Source organism: Petaurus breviceps, unplaced genomic scaffold, assembly GCF_028583685.1.
Source record: "Petaurus breviceps papuanus isolate PSGF00001 unplaced genomic scaffold, PetGlider_PUasm1.0 91133, whole genome shotgun sequence".
NCBI lineage: Eukaryota > Metazoa > Chordata > Mammalia > Diprotodontia > Petauridae > Petaurus > Petaurus breviceps.
In genome coordinates, this window is record NW_027187419.1 from 62,502,937 (window position 1) to 62,525,189 (window position 22,253).

Here is a 22,253-nt window from a genome sequence, read left to right on the forward strand (position 1 = left end):
GGGTCATGAAGAGTTGGACACAATTAAAAGGTGAAACAAAGCATTCCTTACAATAGTCCCTATGAGGGTACTAATACAAATATTATCTTGATTTTATAGATGGGGAAACTATGGGCTTTATATGTATTTTAAATTATCTGTGCATATGATTTTCACAATGCTTCCTCCCCTTTCCTGCCAAGTATTGCTCCCCCTCTTTTTCCTTATCCCTCTCCTCTTGTTCTTGTTTCTGTTTCCCTCCCTCTCTTTCTATTCTTCTTTCTCTTTCTTTCCCTCATTTTGTTCCTCCATCCCTCCCTCTCTTTCTCTCTCTCTCTCTCTCTCTGTCTCTCTCTCTCTTTCACACACACACACACACACACACACAGGGAATATAATATTTCAGTTTTGTCTTTGTATCCCCAGTACGATACTTTGTTGTATTAAAGTGAAGCAACATGCCCAGGGTTGTGCAGCCATGAAGTGTCAAAGCTCTAACTCAAACCCAGATCTTCCAATTCCCAAGCTAGCTTATTTTCCACCATAAACATGCTACAGAAATGTAGGAGTATGTTACTACAGCAAGTGCCCTCAAATTTTTTATGCAACTTGGCTACAGCTACATTGGCTATGTTTTGATGGATATAGATATAATTTGAGCTCTGCTTTCCTAAACTGAAACCACTTGAGTTGTGTTCTGTGCATGGTTTGTCAGAGATACCTGTAAAGGCCTGCAGTGTCTTCTTTGCCTCATAAACCATAGGATTTGTAGGGGAAGGAAAAAATCAGGATTTCAAAGACCTGCCTTTCAAAGTTTTGAGAAGCTAATACACGGATAAGAAATAGGAAAACAAAACAAAAAAAGCTTTATTGGGAAATCTTTTTGTAGAAAACTTTTTAAGTGTTTTCCAACATCTAGAATCAGCTTATGAATCTAAGTCCTGTTATAACATGGATTTTCTTGTTTTATAAATCAGTTGTTCAATCTAGAAAATGTAAGTGATCCCACTTGGTTCAACAGCAGACCCAGACATCATTTCGTTGCTGGAAATGACATTAAAAAGAAGCTGTTGCACCTTAAGGATCATGAGACTTTCCCATTTGCCTCACTGCTGAAATGTTCCATGCGAATTGTCTTCCCGTTAGAATAGGAGCCAAAGAGCAGGGGCCATCTGACTTTTCCGTTGTATTGCCAGCCCCTTAGCACAGTACTGCACACAAGTAAGCACTGAATGAATGCTTCATTCATTTATTCATAGTCATACAAATTAATTTATATTCTTAGAATTAAAATGCCACTTGTCCAGTCAGATTATGTAGCAACCCATAGTGATCCTCTTGTATAGTGGGGAGGGAAGTTCAGTTACTCGGTGTAGTCACTCTTTGTGACCCCACGGATCGTAACTTGTCAATATTGTCCAAGGAGTTTTCTGGGCAAAGTGGTTTGCCATTTCCTTCTCAAGTGGATTAAGGCAAGCAGAAGTTAAGTGACTTGTCCAGAGTTACACAACTAGTGAGTCTCTTGAGGTCAGATTTAATTCAGATCTTCCTGATTCCAGACCCAGTGCTCTATCCACTGAGTCACCTAACTGCTCCTATTAAGTGCCTATCACATGCCACGTACTGCACTAAGAACTTTACAAATGTTACCTTGTTTCACCTCACAATAACCCAGAGGGTGGTAGGTGCTATTATTATGCCCATTTTACATTTGGAGAAACTGAGGCAGAGAAGCAGTCAAGTGACTTGACCAGCATATCTTAGTAAGTGAATCAGGATTTGAACTCAAATCTTCCTGACTCCAGACCCAGTACTCTTATCCACTATAATACCCTGCTGGAAAGTTCACTGTCAGCAGACCTGGCATCCAAACTTTAGCTCCACTCCTTATTCCCTGTGTGATTTCCTGTTGGCAAGTCACTTTGCCTTTTCCTCATCTATAAAATGAGGGGATGGTAGGAGATAATCTCCATAGTCCTTCCCTGTTCATATCCCATTTTTTCCAGCTCTCCATCCTATGTCTTTCCTCTTTCAGTGATGCTCCCTAACCATAGTTTTGGTGTTAAATGCGGTATTTTTCTCATGCTTTACCTCCAGCATTGCTTCCTTAGAGTATCATTTAACAGCAGGTGGCAGGATGACAAAATTTTTTTGCTTTTTTTTGGAGAGCAATTGGAGTTAAGTGACTTGCCCAAGGTCACATAGCTAGTTTTTTTGTGTTAAGTGTCTGATGTCAGATTTGAACTCAGGTCCTCCTGACTCTAGGGCAGGTACTCTATTCACTGCGCCACCTAGCCGCCCCCAGGATGACAATTTGATGAGACATTGTGTATGATAGACAGCTGTATATGCCATTCTCCACCTACCCACAATCCCAGAATGTAATGCCCAGAAAAAAAGGAACAAGTCATTCTTATACTTGCCTTATGCAACTTGGGCTTTTTATTGAAGTTTGGCAGGAATCCTTTAGTGAGATTTTCTTTTCACATCTCTGATCATGTTTATCAAATGGAAAACAATTCAGGAAGATCAAAAATCCTAGATCGGGAGTTAGGAGGGACCTCAAAAGTCATCTAGTCCATGCCCTTCCTTGTACAGAAGAGGTACCAAGACCCAGAGGATTTAAGTGACTTCCATAGGTCCTGCAGGTAATGAATCACAGAGGTGGCATTGGAATCCAGGTTCATTGACTCCCAATTTACCACACTTTCCACCATACCATATCTCTCCAGTGAGATCTGCTCTTTCCAAATCAGGACATCTTCATTCCATTTTAATCTAATGTACTACACCTTCCAGTCAACTTTTCATTCAGGATTAGTTTTTCTTCTTGTGAAAGTTTTATCTTGAAGCATCTGTTTTTCTAAGCAATTTCTCATTTTGCTTTAGTTTTTATTTACTATTTGCAATGTCTTAGATTTTTTTTAGGAAAGGCCCTTTTCTAGACGTGTGATTTGTGTGCCTTCATTGTTTCATTTCTAAATTAATCATCAAGAGGGCAGCTAGGTGGCACAGTGAATAAAGCACTGGCCCTGGAGTCAGGAGGACCTGGGTTCAAATGTGGCCTCAGACACCATAAAAAACTAGCCGTGTGACCTTGGGCAAGTCACTTAACCCCAATTGCTCTACCTTCCCCCCTCCAAAAAGCAAAAAAATAAAAAAATAAATTAATCATTAAGAATTAGTCAGGTGCTTTGGAGAGTTAATTTATTATATGAAGGAATATACTTAAAATACATTTTGTTAAATGACTAAAAATACAAAACATAACCAAGACTCATTCCTAACTGCAGCATACATTCTGTTTGTATAAAAGTAACTTTAAAAATTCCAGTTTTCTTAAATATTTGTGCACAAAAGCATATACATATAAATATATATATACACATATATTTTCTACCCACTTGATCAAAGATGTATTAGAAAAATTAGGCTTCTGGTTCAAGATTCTTATGGACTGAGAAACCAGGCATGATTCCAATTTTTAATCAGTGCCAAAGCATTGTTTTGAATGTCTAATCAGCATTTTTTTTCTAGCTGAGTACAAAATGATAAGGTGTTCCCTGCTCAATCTGCACCAATCCATCCCCCCATTAATCACAAAATGAAATTTTCTATTTTAATTCTGAAAATTTCTTTGTTTGGAGGTGCTGGGTCTGATAGACAACCTTGTTGTAAGCTTTTCTACATCATTTTTGATGTAGAAACATCTTTGATTTGGAAAATTAGAGAATTGATTTGGGATTTTGTCTTTTTTTTAATTCCTGTTTTATTTCCTGATATTTCTGACTGTGTAACTTGTACTTCTAGTCAGCTATCAGTGTTGGGAAGTGTGAAGAAGAGAGAAGACACAGCTGTACCTTCTCACAGGTACTGACCCTGTCTTTTGTTTTGCTTCATTTCTTCTCTGGTACATCTAAATCATCGGGCCCCACTCACTGCTCATCTTTGGGCTTCCATTTTCCTTTCTGGGAATGTTCCCATTTAAATGATACTTTGTCCTTTTTCATGTACATGGGACTTGTAGTTGAAAGAGTATGTCAAATAGGAAAGCACAAACCCCTCTGTCATTCAACTTACACATTAGAGGACAATGAAATGTAGTTTGTTCTAAAGAGAGTAGCAACTTCTGTAATGTTGACTGGTCTGTCTGCTGGTTAGAGATCCCAGTGGGAGTACATGGCTTTTCTTCAAGTATGACCAAACTTTAGCGTTATTTTTCTTTTATGGATTTTAGCTCAAGCCAGGCCTTTCTAAACCTCCAGGCCCTCAAAATGAACACTTTTTGACATCCTGGCTCTCTTCCTTCATCCCTCAGTGTTTAGGCCCAATGACTTAAGGCAAGGGATAGAAAAAGTGAAAGTGGACATTCTCCATCTGGGCAATTGATTAAGCCAACCTCTCTTAATTCTAATGGTTTGCATAGATGACATAAAACCTTATGGATTATATGTTACAAGGATTTTAAAGTGCTTAATAGAAAATGTCTAGTTCATGTTCTCCAGAATTCCCTATAGGAGGGAAGGAATCCTTATCAGATCAATTAATTAGCTGAAATAGGGATTTAGATATCTTTCTTGTTGCCTGACCTTATTGGAGAAGATGAATTGGTTTCAGAGGTGGATTTTTACCCCCTCTCCCCAGCCTTTATTTTGCCAATTTGAAAATCTTGTCCTAGAGTCTCTCTCCAAAAGCCTGTATCTTCACTCTAAGCTTCCTTTAATGAATAACTATACAAAATCTGATACAAAAGTAACATAAATAGTTTTTTAGCTTCTGTACATTAATACTGCTAATGATAATGACATTCATCATTGTAAGTCTAAAATGTGACCCTGAGCCCAACAGCCAGCATTCATTAGACCCAACAGTCATTAGACCAAGCTAATGCCCATTAGCTTCATGTGAAACATGTATAGAAGCTGGAGCCATCCTGGCATGGTATCTCCAGAACTCTGTGCATAGGAAAGGCAGATCAGTGAGATTTGTTAAGGCCAGCAGTATAGACAATGATCAGCTAAATGGTACAAATATCATAATGAAAATTTCCTGGGATGAGAATAGTTTACAGTAACATTTCCAAGGGATTGTCTTTATTCTTCCTTTTGTGGAATTCAGAAAAAAAATTTTTTCTTTTACTCCATCATTATTTCTACTCCCTCATTTTACATGCTTCAAATCTAAGATATATTAGGTTAGGAAGAGGCAGCCCATGATGTGAGTGCTATACTATTCTCCTACGCCCCACCACAGAGACACAACTCCTTTTCCTAGCTTTTCTCTCCGTTTCTCTACTTCTCTTTTCTTCTTTCCTCTCTCCTCCTGTGTCCCATTCTTATATCTTAAGTCTACTTGTGGTACCCATGGTAAATGTTTAGCTTGCTGCTGGCCCTCAGAACTTAAAAAAAATGCCATTCTTTGTTTTGATGCTACTGGGCCTCCAGATAAAAGGATGACCTAGAACCCAGAGAGACTTAGAACAAGAACAAAGATAGTTATTGATCTAGAAAATAGAAAAATAGAATTTAGAGTTGGATAAGGGCTTAAGAATTTTCTAATCCAGCCCCTTCATTTTATAGGTTAGGAAACCAAGATCTAAGATACTGAAGGTCACACAGGTAAGAGCTGGAATATGGGTCCAGGTCCCCAGCTCCAAGTTAGTGCTAGATACCATGCTACCTCTCTTCATTTCTTTCATTGGACATTTTTTTTCCTTGATTATTCAAATAAGTTGGGTGCTAGCCTCCCCAAGGGCCTAAAAGGATATGGTTATGCTGTTGGGCCTAGAAATAATTTAGATCATTTACTATATGTATAAAGGCTTTCGTGAGAATTCCTCTTTTCATGTTCATTTTTTTGTTAGTCTGGAAAAGCACTCTTAAAAAAAAATTAAAATGGCTCCTGTGGAAAGGAAAGAGGTTAAAATGTAAGTGTATTACACTGGAGAAAGCTAATTTATATTGGATATAAATATGTATTTGCTTCTTGCAGTACTGCTTTATGCTAAAGTTTTAGACTGGTGGGTTTGAGTACAAGACCACTGAGTTGTAATCTGGAGGAGGAGAGCAGCATGAGATCTTCCTTTCCAGCTCAGAGTTGTCATATGTAAATCTGCGATTGGTTTCATTGACATGACCACAGCTGGAATGGCAGAAATTAGGCCTGGTCACATCAGAAAGTCCGGATTCCTTGCTTCTGCTGGTCACTTTTAACCTACAAAAAGAAAATTCAGAAAAATTTGTTTTATTCTCTCCTTTTCCTGAAAATGAATATGTCATTTATGTTCATGTATTTGAGTCAGTATGTGTCATAGCAAGGTCACATTTCCCATTAACTTTGCTCTATTTCATGGTCATAGAATGCTTTCCTAAACTCAAGAGACTCATTTCATGACAACGAGGTCACAAGAGGAATTGAATATGTGAGAAAATCAGGGCAAATCCAATAATCACTAGCGGGAAAACAATTTAAAGGGATATACACACTTCTTTCAAGTGGATCGGTAATATTTGCTTTGTGTTGAAGGCATGGCATGATTTTACTACTGTAGCACATTCTCAGCATTGGAAAGGCCCTAAAAGACCAAGCCTAATTCAGACCTTCAAAGTCTCTTCTATGTCATTCTCAAGTGGTTATTCATTCCTCCTTTTGTCTTTGAAACATGTTTCTCTCTCAACCCAGGAACTTTGGGAGTATGAGAAAATAACTTTTTCCATTGATTTAGGAGAGTTATGAATGATTTTATTGCCTGAGTTTGCCTGTTATGCTTTATTAGCATGATTTCACTATTTGATTTTTGTTGATTTGCCTGGTCTGTGAGTAGATTCTATACTAGACAGAGGTTGAAGCCTAAGATATATTTCCCTTCCCTGACATTAAACATTCCCTATTGCGAAGGGAAGCATTGTAGAAAATAAACATTAATGAGACTTTATATGACTAAGCTTTCCGGGGGCATTCTCAATCCTGTGAAGATAGCATTAGCAGGTTAGGTCTATACATAATCATAAAATGAAGGAGTGAGGTCTAAGATGCTGGAGAAAAACAACTTTTGTGCTAAGCTTGACACATTCCATATAACCAAATAGCTAATATGGAAAACTCAGTTTTTCTCTCCTCCTCAAAAGCTTAATTGAAATACTCAGGTTGATAAATTATGTCCAATGTCTTGGTCTTGTCATATTCTGGATTGGCAGGGGACAGATGCCCTGATGAAATTTTTAGAATCAATAGAGTAGATATTACAGGTTGGATTGTTCCCTTAGACAAATAAGTGTTATAGTCTAATAGGTTCAGGCAGCTATTTATCTTGAAAGTGTTTCAACAACAGGAAAAAGTCTTCAGGACGTGGACCTCTTTTATCCCTACCTCTTCATTGGCAAGTTAATGTCTGTCTGTTCCCTTATCATCCATGACTCCACACTGCATGGTTATAATAGTCATATTAATGTTTAGCTGTTAAATGGAGTCAAATATTTGAAATTTAGCTTGGGAACACTGACCACTCAAATTTCCTTTCAATTTGTGACTTAGAACTGTATGAGCTATTTAAATGAGTTTCTTGCCGTCATAGGCCAGGGTTGCATGAAAGGGCAGAGAGAGCATCTTTGAGAAAAGCCAATCCCTTCCAATATCAGCCTGACCAGGGAGGGGAAGGGACATCCACCAAGACTTGGCTCTCTTGGGTCCAGTTCCCATCTGCTAGTTCAGGAATGCAGCCAAAGAAGCTGAGGTGGGTGGGTGGGGCTGATGAAAGGGCATGGATGTATTCTAAGAAGGAATGACAGGGATGATGGGTATTTACTTTCTCTAGCTTTGTGCGGCTTACTTAGGTCAGACAGGTTCATTGTGCTCATGGGAAAAAAGGCAAAAGAATCAAACACTTGGCTGCCAGAAAGGGGAAGGATTAAAAGACCTTTACTTCATAGAGGTCACTCTTTGGGTGACTCACCTTAATGAGCAATAATAATCATCTCCTAAACACAGAGAGAAAGGGTGTTCAACTACTTTCTGGTTATCAAGAACTAACCCTGGCATGATGGAGATGGGAGAGCATTTTCTTATTCCATTTTCCATGTCTTTGGAACCAAGTTGTTCTTGGCTGGTGCACCATAACCATAAGGATCTTGAGCTGGAAGGGACCTTATTTGATACCTTTACCCACAGCCCTGGGAAAAACCTTTTTCTGAAACTTGCAGTAATATAAAACATGTAGTTTTCTATATGCTTCTGAAAAAGATGAGAGTAGCCAACCCTCCAATATTCTTTCCCCATCTCCCCATTCCCCACCCTGGTTTCCTCATTCCCTACCCAAACATCAGGGTGGACTTAGGTTTGCTCTCTGTCCAAGTAAAGCGCTTCAGCTCTTGGGGTGCCAATACCATGCCACTATCTGCCTGGTAATCCTATGGGAGGAGGAATAGGGTTAGACTCTGTAATCAACAAATGCAGAACAACATAGCCTCAGTCTCAGACTTGACCCATCCTGCATTGGGTGTATGTCTGAAACCATTCCAGGACTTCCTACCCACCATCAACTTCCCTTGTGGGTGTGCGTCCTCTACCCGGGCTCCATTTATTACAAACATGCATGAATCTGCCTAGTAAGTAGGTGTTTTTGACACCAATGACCCCAAATATTGAAATTGAATTCAGCAAACATATGAGAAAGGAGAGAACACTAACAATTGGGTGGACCAGAGAAGGTTTCACTTCTCTGTGAGACCTGAAGAAAGAAAGGGGTGGATGGAAAAGGTGGGATAGAGGTAGAATATATAAGACTTGGAATTAAGTTGGATATGGGAGAGTGATGAGGAATAAGGGAAAAGAAGAGTCAAGGATGTCTTCAAGATTATGGATGGGGTATCTGGAAGGAAGGTGATGCCTTCAACAGAAATATTAAAGGATGGAGGAGACCAGGTTAAAGAGATAACATGAATTCTATTTTGAACATGCCTAAAAGACACTGAGGAGGAAGAGTCCAGCAGACAGTTGATCATGCAAAACACGTACTGGAAAAAAACCAGGGCTGGACATATAGAATTCAGAATCATCTTCATAAATATGTTATATAAGCCCATAGGAGCAGATGTGCTTCCTACAGAAAAAGAAGAGAAAAGGGTCCAGAAATGGTAGAGGGAGAACAGTCCATCAAAAAGGACTGAGAAAGAGCAGGAGAACCAGGAAGGCAGTTATGGAGGCTAGGGAGGAAAAAATATCTAGGGTGAAGGGATAATCAGTAGTATTAAAAGTTTCAGAGATCAAGGAGAATGAGGACTGAGAAAAAAAAGATCACCAAATTTAGCAGGTGAAGTTGGTAACCTTGCATACAACATTTTTAGTAGCTGATTTTAATAGTTTGGCAGTGAAATGAAGATAGAAGACAAAGATGATCGCCTAAAGGAATGGCACGGTCAAGTGAAAGACTTTCAGAGAAGAGTTATTCTGAAGGAGAGTGAATGGGAAAACAGCCTTTGTCTGGAACCATATTCCATGTTCCTTTTTTTTTTTGAAATGTCCTTTAAATAATAATGAAAATATATTTATAAAGCAAAAGTTTATGTAAACCCATGCCCCCTCCAACCTTCCCTATTTCTGTTTATGGTGCCACCATCCTTCTAATCACAAACATTCAATACCTGAAAGTCATTCTTGGCCTACTCTTCTCCTTCATTCTCCATATCCAATCAATTGCCAAGTCTCATGATTCCTACCCCCAAGGTATACACCTTTGTATCCATGCCCCTCTCTCCACTCAGGCTGTGTTCTGTACTCTCATTCAGGGCCTCACCATACCTTACCTGTAGTTATCTAACTGGTTTTCCTACCCAGATTCTCCTCCAATTTTTCCTTCACATGGTGCCAAATTAATATTCCTAAAACACTAATCCAAATATGCTGCATTATATCCGCCCCCCCCCAAATCTTCAATGGTTCTTTATTGCCTCTAAGACAAAATATACTCTGCTGCCTGATATTCAAAGTTCTCCACACATCTGGGTCCCACTTTTCCTATTTTATTGAATATTATTCCCTACATTTTCCATTTTAGTCATACATTTTCCATTCTAGTCAAACTGGCCTACCACACATTTCTCCATAGACTATCTTTGCTCTTTTCCAAAAATGGTACCTGATGTTAAGAAGGCCCTACTGCCTTCACTGTGCCTTGTAGAACTCCCATCTTCCTCCCTGAACATATGACACAGGTGCCACCCCCTACATGAGAACTTCCCTCATCCCTTCAGCTGTTAACAGGATCTCTCTCTTAAAATTATTTTTTAAACATCTTTTGTATTTACTTACCTATATGTTCTCTGGATAATAATAATTGTTAGCTAAGCATTTATATAGCACTTGAAGGTTTGCAAAGCACTTCACAAATATTTCATTTGATCCTCATAACAACTTTGGGAGGTAGGTACTGTTATCTCCATTTTGCACAGAGGCACAGAGAGATTAAGTGACTTGCCCAAGGTCAGTCACTCAGCTAATAAGTGTCTCTGTGGCTGTAGTGGGACCCAAGTTTTCCTGATTCCAAGTCTAGAGTTCTATCCACTGCACCACCTGGTTTGCTCTAAGTAGAAGGTAAGTTCCTTGAGAGACTTTCATTTTTGTGTTTGTATACTCAGGACCTAGCACTGCCCCTTGCACATATTAGGTAACTAATAAATGGTTAATTGAACCAACTGCAGTAAACATAAAAGTTATTTCCCATCTCTCGGGCTCCTTTTCATCCTCTATAAATTTAAAGAGTTAGACTAGTTGCTCTCTAAAGTTACTTCTGCTTCTAAAAGACATTCAATGAAATTGTGATGGCTTGATGTTACCTAAAGACTCATTTTAGGAAATTTTCTGGTCACTTTGACTCTGTGTTCTAGTAAATGTCTTTTTTTCATTCTTGCAGTTTGTCACAGTTTTCTATTTGATTATATGTACTATACTTCATCAGTTCTTTGTCCTTTGCCCCCCTTGACCTATAACTATAACTACTCTTTTTTTGTCTTGCAGTTTTTCTAGATTATTTTCACCCATTTCTATTCACAAGCTGCTGAATGAATCTGGAGGAAATGTCACAATTGCACCGAGTATATTACAAATTCTCATTATTCAACTTCTGTTGGGCTTTCACTGCTGTGTGAGGTAGTCTCCTAAATTGATTCCCTATGTCACTCCCCACAGAAGACATTCCAAACATCCTCTTCCTCCCTCCCTCCTTCCCTCCCTTCCTTCATTCCTTCCTTTCTCTTCCCTTCCAAACCTTCTTGTCATTCTTCACATTCTTCTCAGCTAAGGACCTTGCTTCTTACTATGCTAAAAAAAAAAAAAAAAACAAACTGAGGCCATTTGGTGGGAATTCCCTTCTCTCCTATTCTTTTAATCTCAAAACTCACTGACATCATCTCCCAATCTCCTCCTTTCCCTCAGTCTCTGACAAAGAGGTGACTTTTCTCCTTGCTAAGGCCACACCTTTACATGTACACTTTATCCCCTCCCCTCCCATCTTTTCCAACAGATTGCAACTTCAGTCACCTCTTTCAAATCAAGTATCCCTCATCCATAAAAAAAAAAAAATCCTCGGGGCGGCCAGGTAGCACAGCGAGTAAGAGTACCGGCTCCAGTGTCGGGATGACCTGGGGATCGAATCTGAGCTCCGATACTTAGCACCCACCCAGAAACACCTGGCCGTGTAACCTTGAGCAAGTTACTTAACCCCGATTGCTCATAAAAAAAAAAATCTTCAACTCTCCTCTAAAGCTATTGTTCTATATATCTCCTTTATTTCTATGCCAAACTTGATAAAGTTAAGTATACTCACTGGCTATACTTTCTCTTCTCTGGCGACCTTTGCAAACTCTTCCCCCTCAAACCTTTGCAAATGACTTCTAACAACAGCATTCAACTGAAATTGCTCTCTACAAAGTCACCAATGATCTCTTAATTACAAAATCTGCTAGTTTTTCCTTAAGTATAATTCTCAGCAAGAGTAGAGTAGTGAGCAGTCAAAGACTGCATCAGTGTTATAAACCTGGGAGACTGAAATGGTGATGTCTTCAACGAGATAGGGAAATTTGGAAGAAGGGAGGGGCTAGGAAGGGTGGAGATAGAGTTCTGTTTTGGACATTTTGAGTTTGAGATGTTTACAATTATGTTTATATTTACGAGATACCCAGTTGGAAATGTTCAATATACAGTTGCCGATGTGGGACTAGAAATCAGCGGAGAGACTAGACCCAGGAATCATCTGCAGAGCAATTCCAATTAGAATCTCACTACAATCCTTGCGGCTGAGAGCAGTCTTAAGCTAGTGCTAGCCAGCCAGGCGGCAGAAGTCCGCACTATAATCCAGATTAGTGCATTTCATTAAGGGCATGAGTCTGCATTACTTACCTCAAACACTGTGGTGGCCTTTGGGGAAAGCTCTTCAAAGGTTTTCACTCTCTGTGGGTGTGCGAATTTGAAAGCATTTACATACCTGTTCAAATAGCAGAGAGAAGGAAAAAAGTCAAGGCTGGGAAAAGGTATACAGCTTTGGTTGGCTAGAAAAGTATAGGAGTGCTGGGTGGTACTCAAGGTAAACAGAGACATCAACAGGAACGGATGTGCTCTTCACACAGGTTGAAATCTTAATGACTTTTTTTCCCCTGGGAATTCTGATGCTATCCCTGCTACTTCCAGTAGAGTCCATTAAAATTCTGATGTCTTGGGCCAAAAATGGCCAAAAGACCCCTCTGCAGGGGTCCCTGCCTCCAGAAATGCCTTCGCCCGAGCAATCTTCAGTAATCCTCCATGGTCAGTGAGCCCGTGAACTCTAGAGGGCCTTTCTGAGCAATGTTACCACCTAGCGGGTAACAGCCACCTCATCTGCAGAAGCAGCACAAAATAACGAGAGGCAATTGTTGACACATTTTAGTCATGTCCAAGTTTTCATGACCCCATTTGGGTTTTCTTGGCAAAGATACTGGAGTGGTTTGCTGTTTACTTTTCCTGCTCATTTTTACAGATGAAGGAACCGAGGCAGACAGATTGCAACAGAACCACACAGCTAGTCAGTGTCTAAGGCTGGATTTGAACTCAGGTCCTCCTGACTCCAGGGCTGGTGCTCTGTCCACTGGGCCACCTAGCAATGAGAGGGAGTAGAGTGGAGGAGAAGGAACTTTGGATTTGAATCCTTGCTCTCTGTGACCTTGGGCAAGTCACCATAACATTTTGCTTTTCAGTTTGAATCCTTGTTCTCTGTGACCTTGGGCAAGTCACTATAACATTTTGCTTTTCATTTTCCTTATCTGTAAAATGGGAATGATACCTACATCACAGGATAAAGTAGGATATTATTTTTAAAGAGCTTTGTAACCACAGCTGCCGAACTTGGAGTCAAGCATGGATTTGGATTACTGTGAAACTGTGTGACCATTTTCACATCTTTAAAATGGAAATACTCATTTCTATACTTCTATCTCACAGGGTTGTTGTGAAACTTGGGGGAGATGATGTATGCGAAACACCTTGCAGACATTAAAGTGCTATATGAATGTTATTACTAACATGAATTATTATTAGACATTCATTATTTTCAAGCTTGGAAAGAACTCTGAGATCCATGGGTCTAACCCCTTTATTTTACAAATGAAAGAACTACATCACAAAGAGGTAAACTGATTTGCCCACAAGTTATGTGGGTTGGTGTCCAGCCATTTATACTCTTTTGTGACCTGTAGCACTTGGCTTTGAGAATGGAACAATGCTTGGAGCAAATTCATTTGTATTTGATCAATAATTGTCCAGGAGCTAGTAAGCCAGTGGTTAGAAAAAGTTGAGATTGTTCAGATTGAAAGTGGAAAGTGGGGTTTTTTTTTTTTTTGGTTTTCACTCCTGCCATGTATTATCTTTGCAGATTTTTAAGAGTCTGTTAAATGTTCACTCACAAAGGCAACTCCAAATTCACCTACTGATTCATTTTAAATATATGCAGGGTTACCATATAGAAGAACTTTTACACTTGTTCTTTTGGGATCAGAAGGCAGAACTAGGACCAATGGGTAGAAGTTGTAGGGAGACCAATTTCAGCTTAGTATAAGGAAGCACTTCCTTTATAATTGGAATGGGCTGCACCCAGGAGCTAGCTCACATTTAATACTTATATTTACCTAGCATTTCAAGGATTCCAAAACATTTTCCTCAATATAACTCCATGAAGTAGGTGGCACAAGTATTATTGTCTCAATTTTCAAGATCATTGGATTTGGAACTGGAAGGGAACCTTGGAGTCCCTTGAATCCAAGTTTCTCATTTGAGGAAACTGAAGCATGGGATGACTAAATAACTAAACCACAATCACATTGCTAGCATCTTTGGAAGGATTTGAATCCAGTTCTTCCTAACTCCAAATCCAGCAATATATCCCCTCTACCTTTCTGCCTCTTACTTTTTGATGAAGAAAATTGAGGCTTGAAAAGGTTAAATGATTTGTCCATGGTCCCATAGCTAATAAGTGTTAGAAAAGTAATTCAATCAAACTCAAGTTTTCTGACTCCACAGAAACTCATTGTTGACAGGAATCTTGGAGACCATCTGGTCTAACTATACCTGAACAAGAATCCCTTCCACAAGGTCCCCAAAGTAGTCATTATTGAATCTTTGCTTATAGAACTCTAATGAGGGCAGATTATTTCCTCTTGAAGCAGACCATTCTCTCTTGGATAGTTCTGTGACAGTTTTTCCTTACTTTGAGCTGAATCTGATTTTCTGGAACTCTACCTCTTTTAGTTCTGCTTTCTGGGGCCAAGAAAAATAAGTCTAATATTTGTTCCACAAAACAGCTGTTGTGGTAGTAGGTTCAGGCTAAGAGCCATTAGAGTTTTCTCCCAGCTGGCATGTTATCGCCCAGGCCCTGGGAATGTGCCCAGTACTTGACCCTAGGGTGGAAAAAACACTGCAGGACAAACTCAACTTGGACTGGGCTGAGCTTGAGCCAGATCCTCTCTGCATAAGATCCTTTGCCTACAGACCCTCCCAAGGAAGCTAAGTCCAGATGTCTCTCTGTTATTCTGTGCTGAACTACCCACCATCATAGGAAATCTTTAAGCAGAGAATGGATGGGGAGATGCTGAAAAGGGGACTCATGCACAGGCTGGACTTAGGTGATTTTTGAGGTCCCTTCAAAATTTAAGACACTATGGTTATAGAAGCCTTCCCTAAATATATGTGCCTGACTGTTCCTGGCCTCATATTTAATCGAGTTGTCTGTTGTAGAATTCTACTGAGTACTCAAGCCCGAGAAGTTTACTTCTAGAAAGCCTTGCAAATTGTGTCCCCGTGGGGAGAAAAGAAACTGTGAAGACTCTAAGCTTTTCTAGGATTCTTGAGTGTTCTCTTAGTGTTTTTCCTATTTATACATCTCACCATTTATTCTTTAGGAACATAAGAAAGTCCCCTGTCTTGTATTACTGACTATATGTTGTTGACCCCAGTAGAACGTATGCTTTTTGGGAGAAGAAACCATTCATTTTTGTCTTTGCACTTCCATTGCCTAGCACAGTTCCTGACACAATGTAGATGTCTCATAAATTTTTTTAATTGAATTGAGTTGAATTGTCTTTTGACTTACCTGACATCATCAGAACTTCCTGAATTTAATTTTGGAATTGAACTATCTTCTTTGAAATAGGGTTCAGAGAAGGCAGGGGTGGAATATGGAAACCCATTACTTCCTGTCAGTATATTATTCAGTGGAATATAGTCTTTACCATCCTAAAACACCAGAAATATAAGATGTAATTGCACTTATTATGGTAATCTTTTTTTTTAAAAAAAGATAAATTTGAAAAGGCATTTGATCCCTTGTAATTTAATACAGGTTTGCTTCTACCTTTTGCACATTTGCTTGAAGCAAGTCTCCTAGTTTTTCCACTAATTCAGAAAATCTTGGCCTTTCTTTAGGGTCCTTATGCCAGCAATCCAACATGATTTGATAGCTGTTAAAATGAAACAAAAAAGTAAACAAATGGACTTCACTTAATATTTTTGTGAATTGGAAGATTATCTATATGTTGCCATTGTACAAATAAGCATTCAGTACTGTCATTGGGGAAATTCTGGGGAAAGTGGTGATTTCCATTACCTTTTGGATTTTGCCCAAAGCTAGCATGCATGAGGGCATTTGTTTCTTTGAAGGTACTATGACTCAAATTTGAGCAATGTGTGGCCCAGATGTCACCAGATGTGTGGCCCAAATTTTTCATATTATAGGATACATGCTTTTTCTATTATTGAGAAATAATGGGGGAGGCTAGGTGGCGCAGTGAGTAAGAGCTCCAGCACCGGAGTCGGAGGACCTGAGTTCAGTTCCGGCCTCAGACACTTAACACAACAAAAACAGCCGTGTAACCTTGGGCAATTGCCCTCCAAAAGACAAAAAAAAAATGTATGATGAGTCCTCAGATAAATAGTAAATGAGGCTCTAGGCAAGTGAAGGAGCAAACCCTCCAACTGATGGCTGTTATATTCAGGCCTACTGTCCTTTCTGCTTCACAATGGGGCTTTATAAATATTTGGAAAGTTGAATTAAATTAAATTCTCATGACAATCATATCATGAGACATGAGACAAAAGCTTTCCATTTCATAAACCAAGTTCATAAGAAAAAATAATGCATGACAATGAATTATTATCAAATGTCTATATATTTTTAGAAGTAATACACAATTTTAACAAGATTAAAAAAAATAGAAACACATGGCTTCTTTTCAACCTTCAATTATTATCAATTCCTTTGCAATCAAGCCTTGGTTTTATCCTATTTTACTCTAAAGAAAAACTTCCGCCCAAATATAATACTCTGGACATTGAAAGATTGAGATTGTATTTGCCTCTCTAAAATGTTACTTTTCTTTTACTCCAATCTATAGTTGTTTTAACAACAACAACAACAAAAAACAACAAACCCTTATCTTTAACTGCTTTTGGCTGCTTACAAAAAGGTTTCAGACTGCCTTTGCCTGTACTCTGAGTAGCCATGTTTCTTTTTTTTTTTTCCAAAGTCAGAAACAGAATAATTTTAGTTTTGTACCTGTTATTTTTCAAAAGGACAGTATACCTGCCCTTTTGCAAACTGTAGGTTTTCTTCCTTGTGACCCACTTTTCTGGCCCTTTGAATTTATTTCAGTTATTTAAGGTTATTCAATCACTTAGATCTCATTCAAATTTTATAGCCTGTATTTGACAGAGATAACGGACATAAATTTGCTTTTTTTTTTCTCTTAGGGGTCCTAAACTTTTCTTTCTTCCTAAAATAACTTAAAAGTATTCAAACAAAACAAATATAGTCACTTAAACAGAGATTATACTAAACAGGGTTGACCACTTCTTATCCCTGATTTCCTAGAAGCAACCGCCATCTTAGCCCATATTCAACTCCAATCCTAACCATGTCTTTTTATCTGCCTGCGTGAGCCCTGATGCTGTCTACCTGATAAAACCTCCTCCTCCTCTTCTCTTTGGGGGAAACTTGAGGCTTACAGAAGTTGGAGGGGAGTCTCAGAGGCACTCATGATGAAAAAAAAGGGAGGTCTCTGGACTGCTCTCATTGCTGTGGTCCAGCTATAATACTATTAGTTAAACATTAACAGCTATTGTTAACATTGTTTCTACTGGCAGGCTCTGCCATGCCGGAGGGAGGAGAAAGTGAGGCTGGTGACTTTGCACAGCCCTCCCTCACTCAAATCCAATTCAATTGCAAGTCATGCCATCATCTCCCTCTCTGATGTCACAGTCTTTGAGAATGAAGGACAAGCCACACAACCACAACTACAAAACATTCAGGAAAAATTTCAAGTATGGCCCTGGCACTAGACTGAGTCTGTTTTCCAAGGACCAACTTAGCTAATCATGGAGAAGTACATCATTAGTAGGCTGGCTATCAAGTAATGAAATTTTTTTGGCCATGACGACCAATGAAACAAAACAAAATTAAAATGGCCTTTAGTCATGTGTAGCAACATTTTGCTTCTGAAGTAACAGTGACAAAGAGGTGGAATAGGGGGCAGAGGGCACTAAGAATCAAATAGCTTTTAGACCATCCACAAGCTTCAGCTTAACTATTGGTACTTTAAAGGTCAGTTCCATGATCAGTGACTAAGGAATAGACTTGTTCCTGGAGGTGCTGAATGACATCAACCTTCACATTCTTGCTGTAAGTGAAACCAGAAGAAAGAAAGAAGGTGCAACAAAATGGAAGGATGGCTAATGGATATTCCTTACAGGGGCAAAGATAGAAGCTGGCAGAGTGAGTTCTATAATATGTCCAAAGGCTACAAGAAACATTATTTCACTGGATATTTCACCATCACACTGCCTTACTAATGATAAGTGTGTACAGAAAAATCACCATGGAAAAATTGTAGCTTATACACTAATATTTGTTGCTGAGGATGAAGTGGTAGAAAAATTCTTTGAGAAACTTATTAAGATTCTCCATATCAAATCTGCATGCACTGATACTTTGATGACTTTAATGCAAAGAAGAGGAAAGGGTGAGGATGGAGAGAAATATTTGGGAAAATATGGCTCAGGAAAAAGAAATGAGAGAAGTCAAAGACTTGTTTATACGGAAGCCTCATTATTCAGGAACATTTTCTTCAAAATTGAATTGGAAGGTGCTGGATACGGTGAGCACTAAAATAACATCACAAAGAATGAAAGTGACCACATTTTAGCAAACAGGGAGAGACTTATTGATGTAGGTGCTATTCCTGAGTCAGCTGTCTGTCCAGTCAGACTATTAACCAACTTGTCAGAGCTAAGATCAGAATTTATAATAAAAAAGAATGAGAAAAGGATGTGGTGTGTGGTTTTAAAAGTTTAAGTTATTTAAACAAGTTACTGAAAATTTAAAAATTGGAAGTGAACAACTGAAATGACATAAACACTGACTATAATAATTTCATCCAAAAATTAAACCAATATAAATTATTTGCTATAACAAGGAGACTTAAAAGAACCTAGATACATCTTAGTCAGCAAATATTTGACAGGCTTGCCAACAGGAGAGTGATGGCTGCCAAAGGCAACACTAGGTTAGAATATAAATATCTGTAATATCTTACAAAGAAATGTGATGGATGAGCATGAGCAAAATTGGTTCATAAAACAGAGAAGCAGTAGAGAGTAAAGCTAGTTAAAAGAAAGCTTGGCAAGATACCAACTAAGTGAAATAACCCCAAGGTAAATTGGTACGGTGGAGAGACTGGGGTCAGAGAACTGGGCTTCCACTCCTTTTTCTGACATTTACTATCTGCATCATGCTGGGGACGTCACTACCTCCCTGGCCTCAGTTTCCTCATCTGTAAAGTTGGACAGGAGGAGTTGGCCAAGATGGTTACTGAGATTTTTCCCATTTTATGTCTATGACCCTAGATTCAAAGGGCATGCAAGAAGGAAAACATACAAACAGAAGAAAAAATAAAGATTTGCAGAAAAAAATCTTTCAGCAAACTGTTCTCTATCAAAGATAATAAAACCTATCACACTTGGGGCCCTAAAATCCTGGAGATGCTTTTAGAGAAGAAAGAAATTGCTCTGAAGAGAACAAACATGGGGAGAGCAGTCAGCCTGGAACAAGTATGTATAGGGAAGTCACATACACTTAAGTATATGTATTTATGTTGGAGGTGACAATTGTGAAGGCATTGAGGGACTGAATTACAAGAGATTCAAAGGAAGGGAAGATAACAAAAGCATGGAAAAAATTTCAGACCTTATTCTTTTCAAAAAGCGACCAATATAACATCAGTAATTACCTACTTTTCCATCTCTTTAAACCCCCTTTTTTTTGAGGGGGGAAGGCAAGGCAGTTGGGGTTAAGTGACTTGCCCAAGGTCACACAACTAGTAAGTATGTCAAGTGTCTGAGGTTGGAGTTGAACTCAAGGTCCTCCTGACTCCAGGGTCAGTGCTCTATTCACTGTGCCACCTAGCTGTACCTATATAAAATCTTTATGAGGGTTATTTATGCAAGAGTTGAGGGCAACCTAGATGAAAAGATTAGTAAGAAGCAAATAGGGTTTCATAAATGATATTCAGCAATGGATTACATATTTTCTTTTTGACAACTAAATAAAGTTTGAATATAACACTTGACTTGGTAGAACAAAATGTCCCCTTACAGGCTCTTTTACAGTAAGGTTTCTCCCATCTGTTCACTAAGGTCATTCAGGACTCCTTGGAAGTTATAAAAACAAAAATAAACTTGTTCAATGAGCTTATGAAAAGAAACATCAGCTGAGACATAAAAGAAGCAGATGCATGCTAAAGGTAAATTTGCCGCCATGATGGAGACTTTATCCACTGCAGAGTCCAGGTTGAGTGACAGCCTCCTATGAATAGTGAGGTTCTCATCTATTTATGAATGACTTTGTGTTGATTGTGTCAGACCCTAAGACATTGCAGAGACTCCTCGAAGAGATCTATAGTCCCTCAAAAAAACCAAACCTTATTTCACTTGGTGATCTCATCAGCACCAATGGATTCAAATATAAAAAGAAAGAAAGAAGAAGAAAGGAATGGTAAAAAGGAGGGAAGAAGGAAGGAAGGAAGGAGAAGCAGGAGGAAGAATTGTATATAATGTGCAGATGTGAAGGGATTGTGATCTATAGCAGGGCCCAGGGTGCACACTCAGTTGGAGTTGTGTCATGGGAGAACAAGGAGGCAACAACAGAAACTCTTTAGCTGAAGGGAACCTACACAGCTAGGCCTGATGCCACACATGTCCGTGGAACATCTGAGGGTGGCAAACAGAGCTTTCAGATGCCCATCTTCTGCAGCCTGACCCCCTGACCACACTTCTTGCTAGCTCTCTTGGACCCTGGTTTGGATTCTGCTTTGGCTTCAGGCCCCACCTATGGAGTCTGGCTTTTGGATCCATGGTTACTCATCTTGGCTTGCTCCCATATTGACTTTACCCACTACCTGCCCAGGAATGGCCTTACTGTGGCCTCTTTCCTCTAAACTTTCCAAATTGGGAAAACTTCAGTCAGCGCGGGGAATCCTTCCAACCACAGCCCATAGTGGGTTCTGCCCCCAATCCTGGCCCACACTAGTGAAATTGCAGATCCACCAAAGTACAATATGCCCTTTACCAGTTCCCAAACACTTTCACAAACAAGATGTCATTTGATCTTCAGATCAATGTTGTGCTATACGGTTGTGCAGATATGATTCCCACTTCATTGAAGGGAAAAGTAAAATTTGAAAAAGTTAAGTCACTTGTCTAAGGTCCTTCTGGTACCACTATCAAATTATGCAGAAGCACTTCAAAAAGTATAAAGTAGGATACCCATAAATGATACCAGGTTCCCTTACATTGGCTGAGCAAGGATGGGAAGGGGACTGACTCTTGGTTCTTGTTCAGTTCTGAATTTTTGCTTGCCCTTGAGTGGAGAGGAGACATTCTCCTGTCTCCTATGTGAGATTGAGCTGATGAGCTTTTAGAGCAACAATACAGGTAGCACAACCTCTCTCTAATGTCTGCAGAGGGCTCCTCTCCCCTAACATCTCCAGTGCCCCTGACCTCTCTCTTCTTTTAACACTGTCTAGGTCATGTACATATAACACAGGGCTCATCCTCCAGGAATTGAGAGTCCAAGGCAACACCATGAATACAGCTCTCATATACCCAGTCTACATAATCTAAGTTATTTTAAAAATAAAAAATAAATTTAATAACAAAAATAACAACATTAACTAGTATTATATAATGCCTGATATATGCCAGTCACTGTCTAAGTACTTTACAATTATTATCTCATTTTATCTTTACAACAACTCTGGGAGGTAGGTGCTATTATGATCTCCATTTCACAGCTGAAGAAACTAAGGCAGAAACAGGGAAAGTGTCTTGCCCAGGATCACAGTTAGAAAGTGTCTGAGGTCAAATTTGAATGAAGGTCTGACTCCAAACACAGAGTGTGTGTGTGTGTGTGTGTGTGTAATTATATATGGAGTGTTTCAAAAGTCAGTACAATTTTAAGTTTTAAAAGTTTAAAACTAAGGCTTTTGGAACACCTGGCATATGCATATCATGTGTTTTTTTTTTTAAACCAGACCTATGATCTCAGTGGTAGAGGGGAATTCATCATGAAGGTTGCTTTCTACCAGTGCAGTGCCAGAACTGGTGCCTGCCGTGTACCACAGTCTTACAGAGTTGCCCAGGGCATTGAGAGGTCAGTGACTTTCCCAGGATCACAGAGTCAGTATGAGTCAGAAGTGGAAAGTGGACCA

At 39.2% G+C, this 22,253-nt stretch overlaps 1 protein-coding gene across 1 annotated transcript in view; it reads right to left on the reverse strand.

The window, feature by feature from the left end:
* Nucleotides 1-3,169: 3,169 nt before the first annotated feature.
* Nucleotides 3,170-22,253, reverse strand: part of FLT1 (fms related receptor tyrosine kinase 1) — a 192,897-nt gene continuing 173,813 nt past the window's right edge. Inside the window, exons 26-30 of the mRNA XM_069080287.1 lie at nt 15,848-15,953; nt 15,587-15,729; nt 12,370-12,454; nt 8,290-8,384; nt 3,170-6,192 (exon numbers count right to left, since the gene is read on the reverse strand). Coding sequence (XP_068936388.1) covers nt 5,991-6,192; nt 8,290-8,384; nt 12,370-12,454; nt 15,587-15,729; nt 15,848-15,953 — 631 coding nt within the window. The 3' untranslated portion in view covers nt 3,170-5,990. The remainder of the gene's footprint in view (nt 6,193-8,289; nt 8,385-12,369; nt 12,455-15,586; nt 15,730-15,847; nt 15,954-22,253) is intronic.